The following is a 16,015-nucleotide window of genomic DNA, read 5'->3' on the forward strand; positions in this document are numbered from 1 at the left end:
CATGTGGTTTACTGAAATAATTACTGAAAATAAAGGGATAGTTCACCCAAAAATGAAAATGATCCCAATATTTACTCTCCCTCATGTCATTCTAGGTGTAATTGACATTCTCCTTTCAGACGAACACAATCAGAGTTATATTAAAAATGTCCTGGCTCTACCAAGCTTTTTAATGACAGTGAATTTTTGGGTCATTTTTGTCCATAAAAGTGCATCTATCCATAGTTATTTTATTCTATAAATATGTGTTTTAAATATGGATATTGTTCATACACAAACACATCACTTCGCTTCAGAAGGACTTTATTAACCCCCAGAGTCGCGTGGAGCAGTTATATGATGGATATATGCACCTTTATGGACTTCATCAATGACCCAACAAGAGCCAGCAATTTTTTAGTATAACTCTGATTGTGTTTGTCTGACAATAGAATGTCATATACACGTAGGATGACTTGAGGGAGAGTAAATCATGGGAGAATTTTCATTTTTGGGTGAGCTAACCCTTTTACACTATTTCAGCCTTTAACTAGAAATTGTTTTTCCTGAGTGCAATGAAAGACTGTTCGGACCAATCAAATCGGATGATAAACAGTAGCGTAATCGTCCACATCATCAAAGAGCACTTGGGTCGATTTCGTTCAAATCCTTAACAGAGAAATTGTTCATATATGCATTTACCTTTACTATTTCTTTCAAAAGTGATGATTGTGTTAGTAAATACTCCGTGTATCCTTAAATTATTTTTTACAACATCGAAAAAGATCTTTTACACTCATCATCTTCTACTTCTTCCAGCATGTGTGCAGTTGAGTTCTGTTGGCTACGCGTTAGTGATGTGTCGTTCATGAACGATTCGTTCTTTTTGAGCTAATCTTAAATATGACCCAGGAACAGTGAGTGGTCTCAGAGCAATTTGTTCATTTTGTGTTGAGCGTGCATGCACTACAGGCCATCGGTTCTGGACAGGATCTTCTGCACTCAGCCGGTCTGCATTCAATCTTTCTTTTTGTGAAGTGACAAAAGAAAGAACGACTGGGATCCGAAGGTGAGGCTAACTAACAGACTGCCTCCAGCTGAAATTAATGAATCATTTCTTAAAGATTGTCCTTGGCTGCATTAGCTTATTTATTTTTTATTCCAAACGTGATCAATGTTTGCATAAGTACTAGATGTCTTGTAAATAAGATGTCTTGTCTTGTAAATACACATTAAATTGAACTCATATTTTGAGTAATAATATGATTACATTTTAATCATATTCTGCTGAAATTAATGAAATGACTTGAAAAAGATTTGTTCATTTTGCTGAACGCGATTCAACGATCCCAGTCCTTAAAATGATCCGAACTTCCCACTACTATGCGTCGCTCCGTTGCTCTGATTGGTTGTAGGTTTATCCAATTGAGGTTCGGTTGAAACACGCCCCATTATCACAGCCCAATGGAGCGGAATCAGACTCATATTCTGATTAGAATTGCGTATGACCACGTCAGGCTGAGCCAGATGTGTATTATTACCAGAAAACATTTCAGAAGCTGGCTCATCTACAGACTCATGATAGAGCGATAGCACCACCTATAGACTGTGAGAAAAATGGGATAAAATGATCCCTTCACTCAAAGAATGTTTAGTGAAAATTTGAGAGGGAGAACTGCTTAGAAAACATATTGGTTGATTAAGTGTGAAAGGACATCGACAAAACCCTTCAGAGAAACAGCTATGTGAGGAACGTTTACACAGGAGAGCGCTTGTGTGTTGGTCATTTATATTCACATCAACAGATGTCTGTGGCTGTATTTTCAGTGCCTCACGTCATTAGCAAAGCCTATCAAATTCAAAATCACTTCATTACTGTTAAAAAATGTGGGGTTCAAAAGATAAAGGATTCAGCAAGGATGCATTAAATTGATTTTAATGTCATTTCTATTTCAACTAAATGCAGTTCTCCTGAGCTTTACATTTGGAAAAAAGAATACTGAAATAAATCACGGTGTCCTCAAAAATATTACGCAGCACAACGGTTTTCAACATTGATAATCAGAGGAATATAAATCAGATTTTTATATTTAATAGATTTTTTAAGATTATTTCTATAGATCATTTTAAATTGTACTCTTTTTTCCCTGTATTTCTCTGCATCCAATAAACATAGCCTTGGTGAGCATAAGAGATCCTTTCAAAAACATTTGAAAATCTGACCCAAGCTTAATAAAATAAAAATAAAAATAAAAAATAAATAAAACCACTAATTTATGAATAACTATAAAGTTTTCAGCTCACCATCTTTATAACTTCGGGAGTCTCAAAAACACATTTTCAGGTCTGTTCATTCAACAGTAAAACTATCATAAATGACTCCTAAACAAAGACGGGTATTGGCCCGTCTCCTTTCCTAATGTCTCGGAAAACTAGCAACGCGTTTGGGTGCTGCCTTTTGTTCTATTGCAAAAACCTTTGTAAATGTCCTCTAAACCACAGACATGATGGCACACGGAAATGTGAGAGATCCTTAGATATTTATTCCACTCCTCTATCCATTTCCCAATCACTTTATCATGTATCCTGACAGCTGTAACTGAGATCTCTGCTTCTCTCCATTCCTCGTTCACGTCGGTCTCTCCACCCCCTCCTCACACACTCCGTATTGATCTGGCGTCTCCACCCACCTGTGATTATAGTGCGCACACTCGGCCCCCCTCACATGCCATCAATCACACACACACACAAAACACGAACGAGAAAGAGACTCCGGTGTTCGACTGGCAGAAGTCAATGTCCTCCGATCTACACTAACATCCAGAGAAAAAAATGACATCAAGTGACACTCAAAATCTCCATAACACAACCCAGAACGACTCTGACTAAACTAGAGGACATCTCACAGAACTCATTAAGGCAACTACCTAAAAAAGCCACCGTCATCTGAACAAATCAATAACCTGAACTTTTGACATCTTGACATCTTTGACATGTTGACGTCTGCACAGACAAGAGCCCCCCGCATCATCTTGCTTCATCCAAACTTTCTATTTTCTTGCTTGGCTCTAATGTACTGAGACTGAGTAAATCTGGCCCTCTCTATGGTCGTGTGTTTAATGTAGCTCAGAAAACGGCTGCTTTGCTGGAGTGTGAAATCTCTTCAGCTGTGCCTGAGTGTCGGGATTTTTTCATGACAGCTCAAAGTCTGCACACACACTCATTTATACAGGGCCAGTGTGTGTGGACCTGTGTCGATTGACTGGTCTTGACTGCGAAATCCAACAACAGCAGTCTCAACATTCTCCTTGCGTCCAGGCCATCAGCATACAAAAATATAATCCACAGTGCATCATCACAGAAGAATTAGAAGAGTCCGCTCCCATTTGAATAATGGACACTAGTCCACACTTGTCACATAGACTACCAGGGAAATTTCATCCGGAGTGGTGTCGTGTGGTGGTTCAGGTTTAAGGGTGGTAACTACAAGGTTGAATCCCCCTCTGCTCCAATCAATGAACTCTGTGTCCTTGAACACTGAATTGAAGACAGTGAACTTCAAATTGCTCCAGATAATTAAACTGTAATAAGTTCAGGACCAGTGGCTGACACACTGAAGGTCAACGTCATATCTACTTTTTTTTTTTTTTTTAAGTGACGTGACGTGTAGCCAAATATAGTGTCCCATACATGCTAATTGTGGTCTGCGTTTCACCAATCCAAGAGCACACACCCGGAGCAATGGGCAGCCATTTCACAGTAGCACCTGGGGAGCGATTGGGGGTTAGGTGCCTTGCTTAAAGGGATAGTTCACCCAAAAATAAAAATGTGATGTTTTTTCTGCTTACCCCCAGGGCATCCAAGATGTAGATGTTTGTTTCTTCAGTAGAACAATAGAACAAAAATGATAGATTTTTAACTTCAACCGTTGCTCGTATAATGCATGTCAATGGGGTTTATTTCTATGAGTGTAAAAAACACACAGACATACGAATCCATATTAAACTCTGTGGCTCGGTGCGACACATTGACTACGTTTACATGGACAACAATACTCTGCTATTAATCTGATTAAGACAATACTCTGATTAAGAGGCTACCATGTAGACAGCGATTTCTAATTACCTTAATCTGATTAAAGTCATAATCTAACTACACATAAATCGGATTAAGACATGTGGAGTATGCCTATTTTAGTCGCATTATCAGAGACATGTACACACCTTAATCTAACTATTAATGTCGTGTTGGAGATTTCGCCGCATTTTGAGACAGGACACATAACGTTACCCACACTAGGGAAGTGCAGAGGGGAGGCTTTGTGGGTTGGAGCCTCTGCCCTTTTTGAAAATTAATCAAAAGTGCCCCTTTCAACAATCATCGATAATATTGTGGCCAATAAAACAGAATTGGAATTATAATTAATACAACAACGTGTACAAAACAGTAACAAATGGCGGCAAAGTCCCGTTTATCTTTTACGTATCTGTCAGTCTGAAATGTCGTTGCCATAATGCGTTGCTATGGGCGGTGTGTGTTTTACTTGACTGTTCATTGTGAACACTGCGTCCTCTCTCTATATTTTTATTTTTGTTGTAATTATTATGCTCATCGTAAAAGTAAAATACAATAAGTTTGTATCTGTAATCGCAAACCAGATGGGTCATTCAGTGAACGCCTGTGGCTCGACGGCAGGAAAAACAATCCAAAGAGTCATGATTTTTAAACCTTTTTCATCATTAATCGAAGCTATTATTCTAAATGTAGGCTGTCAATAAGGAGGAAAGAGGGGCAGTGTCTCTTAAAATAAAACAGAAAGAGACAATACATAATATTACAAAAATAAATCAACGTAAATGTAGATATAAAACATCATAAAAACGCATGTTTTGTTATACTTCTTAATGTAAAGTAACACTGTCCAACAGCGACACCCGCAGGTGAAGTTAGCGGGTTTCCTGAGCCCATAAAATTAACACACCTGCCAAAGTCACGCTATGATTGGATGTTGGAGAACGTAGCGTGGCATGGGGGCGTAATGACGTGCCATAATCGATCTATGTTCTATCACATGTAAAACGGGAACATGAACGGAGTACTCTAAAAGCAACTCATGTAAACACTTTAATCAGAATATTGTCTTATTTAGAATAAGGTCAATAATTAGATTACTTCTGTCCATGTATACGTAGTCACTGATGTCTTAAGACACAAAGCGATCAGTTTCTGCATGAAACCCAATAGTATGTGTTATTTTTTTTACCTCATATCAGACGAATATATATATATATATATTAGGGGTGTCAACAATAATCGATTCGGCGATGCATCGCGATGCGGGGCATGAACGATTCAGCATCGATGCGGCAAAGTGCCATAATCGATTATGTCACTGTTTATTTTCTGGCGGACGATAAAGTTGTGAAGTTTCAAATACTTCCGGTTCCGGGAGAATAACAACAACAACAAGGAAGATGGCTGAGGCGGAGGGAGATGACCGCGATAGACGGGTTATTAAAAACACGCTAACGACCCGAGGTGTGTAGGATTGTTCGTATATATTTTTTGCACAATAATAAATTAATCTATAATGACGAAATATGGCGCAATTCACCTTTATTCCACAAGGTGGCAATGTCTGATACCCAATGATGAAGTGACTTTTCACTCATAGTTACCTCTGACAGAAAACGAAACAATAATTATAATCTGCAAAACTTGAAATGGGTTAGTGATTTACTTCAGAGAGCAAGTACTAAACACAATCATATGTTAGTGTCACTGTCTCTTGATGATGGATGTGGTCAAGAAGCTGTCAGTGATCAAAATATTGATTTTGAAGACGTTGAAAATGAGTTTGGAGAATATGCTGGAGATCGCGAATATGAGGCAGATGCTGAATATACTGGTAAACGAGCTCTGACGAGGTCATATGATGATGGTATTAAACATCAGCTCAAACTGAATCCTTCCAAGCTCCAAAAGGTAACGAAATAGGTTTTATTTTATTCTTCTGTAGCTGTTACTCTAAAATCAGGAGTTTTATATATTATCACGACAGGTAGAGGTCTATCCATGTTAAATAAAGATCTGGGTCGCTAACGACCTGAACATGTAAGAATGTTTGGTGAAACAGTCATGCATTTAAGGGTTAATTGCATTTTATTTAATTACATTTTATTTTATTTAATAACTTTTATGTCAAAGATACAGGAGACACATAGTAGCCAATACAATCTGTTGTTTAATATCTGCTTGTATTGCCTCATGACTGATGAAAAATTTGCTTTGTGTGCAGTAGAATTTTGATGCATCACACTGCATCGTAGAATCGTAATCGAATCGAATCGTGAAGGCAGTGCCAATGCACACCCCTAATATATATATATTAGGAGTGCTCTGATTCACCTCTGCTTCTGACATCCTTCTCCGGCGAAAGTAATGGCATTGGGAAAACTAGATGAGATTTTTCTGATATGAGGTAAAAATACTGTTTCGTTTCGTGTCTTAAGACATCAATGTGTCGCCACGAGCCACAGAGTTTAATATGGATTCGTATGTCTGTGTGTTTTTTACACTCATAGAATTAAACCCCATTGATATGCATTATACGAGCAACGGTTGGAGTTAAAAATCTTCATTTCTGTTCCACTGAAGAAACAAACACACTTACATCTTGGATGCCCTGGGGGTAAGCAGATAAAACACCAAATTTACATATGTGGGTGAACTATCCCTTTTAGGGCACCTCAGTCAATTCCTGTCGGTTTTAAGTCTTGAACTCACAACCTTCAGGATGCCAGACTGACTCTCGACACTGTGTGCCTACAGTATGCAAAATAGCAAATGAAACATAAAACGTCTGTGATTTCATTCATTAATGTTTCCTCAATTCACAAAATAATAAAAAGTGAACATTTTCAGTTAACCGTGCTGACGTGGATTTGGGAACTGACAACATCTGCCAAGTCATCACTCAGACCCGGCCTGGGAGCCTAGCACAAAACACTCTAAAGATATGTGACATTAAGGGTGTGTTGTGTTCCCTTAATCTCGTGTGATTGCTGTTAGTACCAAACAATCAGACCGAAACCGACCAAACCAAATACAGGACAAAATAATCACAAGATGCAACCCTAAAAAGGACAGAATGCTCAAGGATAAACGATTCTTCTCGATACAGTCACAATGTTGTCCATTACAGTTCGGTACAGGCATCAGAACTGCTTATCCTCACAGCAGATCTTCATTTGGAAGGATTTCTGCCGCTGTTTTGACTAAAATTTACACATTTTATGACCTCTTAGCTGGTAAAAAGGCCACCATATGTACACGCATACAATGAGTGCGTTTAGCGCACAGCATTGTTTTGGATGTTCAGTAAGATCCATCGCAAAATATAATATCCAAAGCTTTTTATCTTTAGGTTTGGTGTTTGGTGAAAAATAACTAAAATGCATTTTAATTTTTTGGAACAAACCTAAAACAGCAAGAGAACTTAGGTTAACACATCCTAAATCAGGGTATATGCAGGAATCCTGAAGTTAATTTCAATACCTTTTTAAGACTTTTTAAAGACCTTCTCAAAATATTTTAAGACCTCATCGCACTTCAAGTTCTAATCGGCAACAAACCTTTAATAAACAGTTGTAGTCGAATGTAGACTTAAAATCTCTATCATAGGCAAATTTTGTATCGTTTATATTGCATATCTGTTTCGCAATGTTTTTACCAGCCACTTTTTTGTTTTTAACTGACAGTGTGTAACTGCATGTGAAAATTAATACTACAAGGTCTACAATACTTAAACAGTTTATTTAATCTCAAGCCTCAATGAAATACTGACATTTTCACGATGATTTGTGGTCTTTTATGGCTTCCAGTTTTATGGTTTTTAGTCCCAAGAATGAAACTATTCGCTTTGGCATTTTTGAAGCGTGTTGACAACATACCGAGCAGAACATTGTCAGTAGGGGTGCACCGAAATCTAAATTCTTGGCCGAAACCAAAAAAAGAAGAAACCAAAGCCGAAAACTGAAAAATTAAAATCAAACTAAAATGTTTAACTCGACCACACTCATGTTTACATTAAATAATAATGCACATGCCTACTGGCCTGCAGAAAGGTACAGAAGTTGAATAAAGTAATCAAATGTAAAATAACTGCATATTTAACTGTTTTGATGAAAGATTAATCCTTATTAAATTTACAAAAGCTATTCAATCAAGAGCATTGTTTAATGTCAAACTAAATATAAGGACATCCCTCAGGAAGCAGTAAAGGCTACTGCGCCTTTAAGACCTGAGGCAGGGATATGCTCGTCTTTCTCGACTGTGCACACTATACAGTTCACTTAAGGCATATTCAGACTATGTCTGCTAGGATACTCATCAAGATGGACATGTTGACATACTTCTTGTGTGAGCTTGTCCGTATAAGCGCAAGACTTGAAAGAGAACTCAATATTTGCGCGCTGTCTCACAGCGCGTCTTCACGCGAGTGATGACGGAGAAAACGGCTGGTCATATGCGCACATACGGCAGCACTCGCATGCATTGAACAAAGTTTACAAAGAGGTGAAACAGCTCGGTAGGAGAAGCGAGTTTACCCGCCACAACTCTAAATCAGCCGCATTTGGCTGGTGGCAGTGCTAATTTCCATCCCTGGCGCGCGCTCCGAGCCGATCTCAGACTGTTTTTTAATACTTATGGTGATGAAAAGAAATATATTCATAAATACTTTTTGGAGTCAAACTCTTTTGACAAAGCTTGAACAAAATACATTCAAAATTTAAGACTTTATAAAGCCGTGATAAGACTTTTTAATACTTTATAAGGGTCTTAATTTTCCCAAAATTGATTTATCACCTTTTAAGACTTTTCAAGACCCCGCGGATACCCTGTAAATCTGCATTACTCACTTAAAAAAAGCCATACTCTGGACATTTTGTCACTCTATTGACATTTTGTATACTGATAATCTATAAAACGCAACAAGACAAAACAAAAAGAGATACTCACTGAGACAGGAGCGTTTGGCGGCAGCACTGGCCCCCCCGCTGCACAGATTCCCCCCGCGATGAACCAACTCTAACTCCAGATTTGTCCTGAGAGAGAGAGAGAGAGAGAGTGAGTGAGTGAGTGAGTGAGTGAGTGAGTGAGTGAGTGAGTGAGTGAGTGAGTGAGTGAGTGAGTGAGTGAGTGAAAGAGAGTGTTATGTGGACTACAGGAGCTCTGCGGGAAATTATCACCTGGTCAAACGATCCAGTAACATTTTAACTGAATCCTAATATAATGCAATATAAAGGTATGGGGGAAAAAAGCATTAAAACATGGCTCATCTAATTGGATTTTTGAGCTGGACCTTTTCTTTTATAATACCTTATTAAACCTTATTATACGTTGTATTATAGGTTTTCATGAACGTGACCCTAGACCGCAAAACCAGTCATAAGTCGCACGGGTATATTTGTGGCAATAGCCAACAATACATCGTATGGGTCAAAAGTATCTATTTTTTTATGCCAAAAATCATCAGGGTATTTATATAAAGATTCATGAAAATATTTTGTACATTTCCTACTGTAAACATATAATAAAAAAGAAAAGTGTTTATGAGTGGTTTTGTGGTCCAGGGTCACAAAATGACAGAGAAAAAGAAATCTGGAAACACGGAAAGGGTTCTGGTTTCTGGCAGTACATTATCCGTTAAGTTTACAGATGTTATCCTTATCCCTAAAAAACAGCACAAAGCAATACATGGTTTAAAATAAAGGTAAAAAACATGATGTCCCTCATACACAAAAGCGGATGAATCAGAGATGTGCATCTGCTTCATTATTACAAGATGAAATCAGAAAATCCACTGCAACCTGTGTGCTCTAAAATCAAGTGTTTTAAATGAACAGCGCACGTCGTGTCTTACAGGCACTTAGCAAAATCTTAAAAGCCTCGTGGAAGAGAAGAAAGGGAGTGGGGAGAAGAAAGTGAAAAGAAACAGGCAATTTCACATAGATAATGCACTGGCGCGTGGATCCACCTGGCAGACGCTGATAAGTGAGAGAGAGTGAGATCACTGCTCAGAGACGCAGACAGACAGAAGGAGGGGTGTGGAGGGGCTAATGGCCTGAGAATTATCATCCCGCTAAAGACAGGACACAACTAAAAGATACTGGAGTGGGAGCAGGTGGACACGCATCCAATCACTCAACCGTTGAGATGAAGTCATCAGTATATTGTGACCATCAGATGTAGGGAGACGGACAAAACCAGAGAAAAAAAGAACAAACTAATCACAACAAACTGTAAAATAAGCACAAAAACAGAACAAAAGATTAAAAAAAGGATCAATGAATGAACAAACAAAAACATAATATAGAGGGATAAAGAACAGAGACGAATGCAAGCTAAAGAATGAACAAAACAAAAAAGAAACAAACAAAAGAATGGAACAAAGACACCAAGAAAGAATGAGAGTAGACAAAATAAATTAAATAAGGGGGAAAAAAGAAACCCCAGCACACAAAATAAGAACGAAGAAGAGAACAAACAGACAGTGAAAGAGCGAGGAACAAGCAAACTAAAGTGGGTTCAAGCCCAAATCGGTGGCAAAAAGCACTCAGAGTAAGCAACCTCCTGACCTGAACCGAGTTCTTTTCGCTGCTTATTGCGCTTCAACAGTTTAAAATCACCTCAGTGCTTAAACACATGCAAAAGACAAAAAACTAAAACAAAACAAAAAAACGATATGCTTTCATGACTGTTTAGAGCAGCGGTCTTCACTATTTTTTTCATGAGAGCCGCACTGATAGCACAAAATCAATAGGAGAGACAATTTTATTGCAAAGCAGGGGCGTTTCTAGGATTTTCGTTTTAGGGGAGCTTAGCCCCCAGTGAGGGTAGCCTATGGAAAAAATGGTAACATAGTGTAGTGTCCAAATTGCGCCATTAACTAGTAGCTTACAAACATGCATACCCAAACGATATTGGCTGTTTATTACTTATAAAGCAAATATTACCCCCTTACTGCACGTTCATACTTTACATGTAATATTTGTCTCCAATAATGTTTATAATTACAGAGATCCAAAATGTTAGGGGGGTTCGGGGGGCATGCTCCCCCGAGAAAATGTTGATTTCTATGATCTACATATGTGCATTTTAAGATGTTCTGAAGGCCAAAAAATGTGATAACATTAGCACTAAAAATGCCTAATCTGATGAAAATGGCTTTGTTAATATTTCTTGTTCGTTAATTAGGCCTACATTATGAATCACATAGGCATATTTTCAGTTAAAAATTGTGAAATTAGAGTAGACAAAAGTTTATTAATTTGCCTGAATATTTTTGTGAAAATAAAACTTGGCTGCAAAAAGAAAATTGAAGATACAATACAAGAGAAAAATAAATGACAGCTGTCTTAACTTTCATTTTTACAAAAGGTGCATATATCTGCTACAGAGGCTCAGATGTACACACACACACACACACCTCTGCTTCTGACGTGCGCTCTGCGCCGCTGCGGATTGAAGAACACGCAGACTAAAAAAGACGGGATGAAGCCGAAGACTCCCGCCATCCAAAAGAGCAGGATTACATTAATGCCGGGATGAGCGGAAGCATGCATGCATTTCCTTGACTTTCTTCATGTTGTATTTGTAGCTCGTCGTTGCAATCCTTGTGAGGCATGCAAGATGTTCATTTGTGAGGCGGTTTCTCTGTTAGAATCGCCCTAACTTAGCGTCGTGGAATGTATTTGGCGTGCATATGGTACGCAGTTTTTCGTGTGCATATGATACGCGTATTATACGCACGAACCCCCCACCCCCATCCAAGAGCGTGTCATATACACTCCATAAAGTACGTATCATATGCACACGAAAAACTGCATAGCATATGCACACCAAAACTCATATACATTCCACGAGATTGCACACTCGTACTATTGATACGCATTCACGTGATATAATGCGAGCCGCAAATTAAAGCTTGGCGAGCCGCATGAGGCTTGCGAGCCGCGCAATGAGTAACACTGGTTTAGAGCAAGGCAACGTCACATGAGTGTAGCCGCAATGGAGATGTCAAAAATCTACCTGTTGATCCTACCATTTTTACTCTTTTTAGCAAGAAATGACATGACATTAGAACATCTGTAATGCAAGACACACACACACACACACACTTCATGCTGTACTGAACTTCCTTCTAATGCCAAACATAATGAGAACACACAAGCTTAGATTAAAAAACACTGACCCATAAAAAAGTGGAAAAGCGGTGTAATTTACACCTTAAATCGATGCACGACGCTCTCTCTCACCTGGCCACGGAGTACATGAACAGGAAATCATTATCTGGTGACCCTGGGTTCTTCCCATAATCCATGTATTTTTTCTGTGTGGTGTTTTTAATGTCCTTTATAACAGATTCCATCTCTTTACTCAGGTTCGACTCCGCCTGTGAAAAAATAAAACAAAAAAACATGTCAGATTTGTGAAGACCTGTGTTTTTCCGAGCAGAGTTTAATGAGCTGACATGCAAGTCTATGACACTGGCTTGAGATTTTGCGTTATGAGATGTTAAACCACAAACATCTAAAAGACTGCATGGGGGTGAGTGGCACACCAGTCCTTACTCTGAATCGGGATGGAGGGATGAGATGAACAGAACAGAAAAGAGGGGAGGGGAGGGGAGAGTGCTCTAATAAATACCAGTATAGGATCTCTCTGCTTTACGCTGGCTCTTACTGGGAAAATGCCCAGCTGCTCCTGAAGGTCCTCCACTTCCTTCACCAGTGTGGACATGCTCTTGTTACTGGGCGAGTGCCAGGCGCCCGTCTCCATCCCACGGCCAGGACGACAGGGCAAAACGCTGTTGGCGAACTGACGGCACAGTGGACAGGTGAACTCGCCCTTATCCACAGAAAAGCCCTGAAGAACCTGATCGTTCTGAGGAATAAACAAATACGGCAGAGGTTCATTTACAGATGACTTGACGCTCATAGTATCACACGTGACATTATCTGTTAGTCTTAGAAAGTCAGACTTGTGACTATTAGCATGAAGGTCTGGCCCACATTGTAGCTGACTCTGTTATCATGGTTGTATTTATTAATAATAATTCAATTAATAAATATTTTTTTACATTTCCTGGTTACTCAAAGCACTTTACACTTTAGAAGGGGGCAGGGGGGGGGGGGGGGGGGTCTCCTCAACCCCTTCCACCAATGTACAGCATCCACCTGGACGATGCGACAGCAATATCTACTTTGGGCATGCCATGGGTGTAACAAAACCATCTTCTGGATAGCCAATACGATTTAGTAAAAGATTTTCTTGTGAGATAACATTTCTAATTTTGTAAATAAACTGGATTACTTGTTATGGTTTTTGTTTGATATTCATTTCAGAATAAATGAACTTACTAGTTTTGGACAAAATTATGAATGTTGGTCTGATTCAACTAAATGGCATTGAATTAACCTTACGTAAAAAACGTAAGTTTACTGAAATAAACAAAGTTAATTAAGTTCAACTTAAACCAAATACGTGGAACCTGTTGACATAAAAAAAAATACATGTTGGATTTACTTAATTTTTTTTGAGTGTAATGCAGCAGAACGCCCACCACACACCAGCTTATTGGTGGAGAAGAGACAAAGTTATGAAGCCAATCAGTATATGGGGATGATTAGGAGGCCATGATGTACAGAGGCCAATGGGAAATTTTGTCCAGGATGCTGAGGTTACGAGGTTAGGAGTAGGATCCCCTACTCTTTTTCCGAAGGACATCTTGGGATTTTTTATGACCACAGAGAGTCAGGACCGCAGTTTAATGTCTCATCCGAAGGACGGTGCAATAGTGTTTCTGGATGGTTGTCGTCTCGCAATAGCCAAGTTTCCATCCAATAGATATAGCTCAGTAATTCTTAAAGTGTGGTCCGCGAAAAGATGACCTAAACTAGGCAAGTGTTTATAAAGACCACTCTTATAAAGCAGCATCACCCATCTCATTGATATTCACGTTAAGTTTTAGATGGAAACCTCAAAATCTAAAATCCACAGATCTATTAGTTTTGTAATGTACTCGTTTTTGTTTCATGTGTAAAATCCCAGTAATTTCAGTGATATTGGACATTAAGGGGAGCATTCTTTTCAGCATTTTATTGTTACCATAGTTACAACCACAGACTTCCTATACCCAGCACCTCAGTTTTAAACTAATGTCTCTTCGGAATGGCATTAAGTGGGACCTAGGCTGTTACCATATGTTTAATTGCAGTTTTTTTTTTTCTTCATATGTGCAGTTTGTTGTTCATATTAAGCTGCAACTCATTTCACATTTACTTTTTCAAATTAGACAAAAAAAATGTATATAATAATTTCTGATCATATCATTGCATTTGTGTTTGAATAATTCGTTTTTGACTTGAAACAGTTGCATATTAAACTTAAATTTAGCTTATCCTTCCTATTTTGTTGGTTTTTGGGGGCGTGTTAGAGTGGGATTCTGTAGGTGGTCCTCAGAAAAACATTGGAAGATAAAGTGGTCCTTGGGCTGAAAAAGTTTGAGAAACACTGATATAGCTAATGTAAATTATTGATAAAACTTTGGACGTGTCGGCACAATCTTTAACTTCAGTGCATACATTCTATTTTGATACTGCACGTTGCACAAAAAAAAACATTTGTTTAAAAAGTGGGATTTAACACAAATAAATCGGTCACATGAGAGAATTGCATATGCACCCACATCCTTATGTCATTCCTATTAAAGCATTGTTACTGGGTACTGTTCAAAGGTGTAACATCTAACTTACAAAAATCAAATTCTCAACATTATCAGTTTTATTGTCCCATAAAAACATTTTGCATACTGGAAAATGTGTTTCATCGCATAAAGGCGGTTACATGCAGATTATTTATTTCAATTCTTTGTGGAATTAGGAAGCTGTAAAATGGCCAAATTACTTTCATCCATTGTACAAGGTTTTGGGGAGATCAGGAATACAAAAGACAAAGAATTTGCGATATACACAAAATGATGTATGGAACTGGCTCAAGGGTAGATTTTTTTTTCTTTGTGAAACCCAAAAACTACAATTCGGATGATGTCATCACACACAATTTTATCAGTTAAAGGACAATTGGTTGAAAACAGGCCAGAGAAAGCATATTCTGCTCATTTCTTTTAAGCATTTTCACTTTGTGCAGAACAGAACAAAGTCGGTGGAAACTTTGCAAATGCAAATCTATGGGATATTTTTTTAATTTCTCTTCTCACCAGGCAAAAAAAGTATAAGCACACATACAGATGTTGTTACTATAAACTGCATAATTTCATGACTTTGAGGAAGTGTTTTGTGTGTTATATGCATCAGTCTTTGGGGGTTTGTGAGTATCTCCTGAGGCTAAGACTAAAGTGCCGATTACTCCAGAGCTAAAGGGACAGCCTTGCCTAACCCCCCTCTCTCTCCCTAAGCGCCACAGCTCATGTTACAGATTATTAAGCAGATGGTGGTGTCAAACTGCCCTTATTAGCACAACCACAACACACCTCTCGGTACCACTTTATTTTACAGTCATGCTCCCCAAGTGCATGCAATGTACTTATTATGGTAATTTCAATAACTGAGTAATACCAAAGTCCTTTCAAGACAAGTCATTTCACTTGGCGGCCATCTCTGAGATGCCTCTCTCGGGCATGTAAGTGCACTAGTGCAGCTCCTATCTCTTTGAATTGGGAAACATAAAAAAATATATATTATATACTGTACCATATTGCAGTTTCAACCATTCATAGTAATATGAGTGCACCATCTTTCTGTATATAATAAAGCGATTCAAAGTAATAATGCAAAGTACTAACTCTGAAACTTCAACTAACCCATGTAATTACCTTATATTACCCAGTACTTTCTAAGGCATGTACACAGTGTAAGTGCATGTACTGTAAAATAAAGTGCAACCCTCCTCTCAAAGTTTCGGTTGAGAATAGAAACCGTGATGGATGGACCACTAATGACAGGTCAGAGTC

General features: G+C 38.5%; 1 protein-coding gene across 4 annotated transcripts in view; it reads right to left on the reverse strand.

Moving 5' to 3' along the window:
• ubr3 (ubiquitin protein ligase E3 component n-recognin 3) overlaps window positions 1-16,015 on the reverse strand; it is a 120,736-nt gene that overhangs the window by 32,294 nt on the left and 72,427 nt on the right. For 2 of the 4 annotated variants that reach the window (XM_067443213.1, XM_067443212.1), the window contains 3 exons: window positions 12,727-12,927; window positions 12,300-12,436; window positions 9,001-9,086 (listed from right to left, as the gene is read on the reverse strand). In XM_067443213.1, coding sequence (XP_067299314.1) covers window positions 9,001-9,086; window positions 12,300-12,436; window positions 12,727-12,927 — 424 coding nt within the window. Of the gene's footprint in view, window positions 1-9,000; window positions 9,087-12,299; window positions 12,437-12,690; window positions 12,928-16,015 lie in introns of all 4 variants that reach the window. The other 2 variants (XM_067443211.1, XM_067443210.1) reach the window with 1 other exon arrangement.

This window comes from Pseudorasbora parva, chromosome 5 (genome assembly GCF_024679245.1).
Source record: "Pseudorasbora parva isolate DD20220531a chromosome 5, ASM2467924v1, whole genome shotgun sequence".
Lineage (NCBI taxonomy): Eukaryota > Metazoa > Chordata > Actinopteri > Cypriniformes > Gobionidae > Pseudorasbora > Pseudorasbora parva.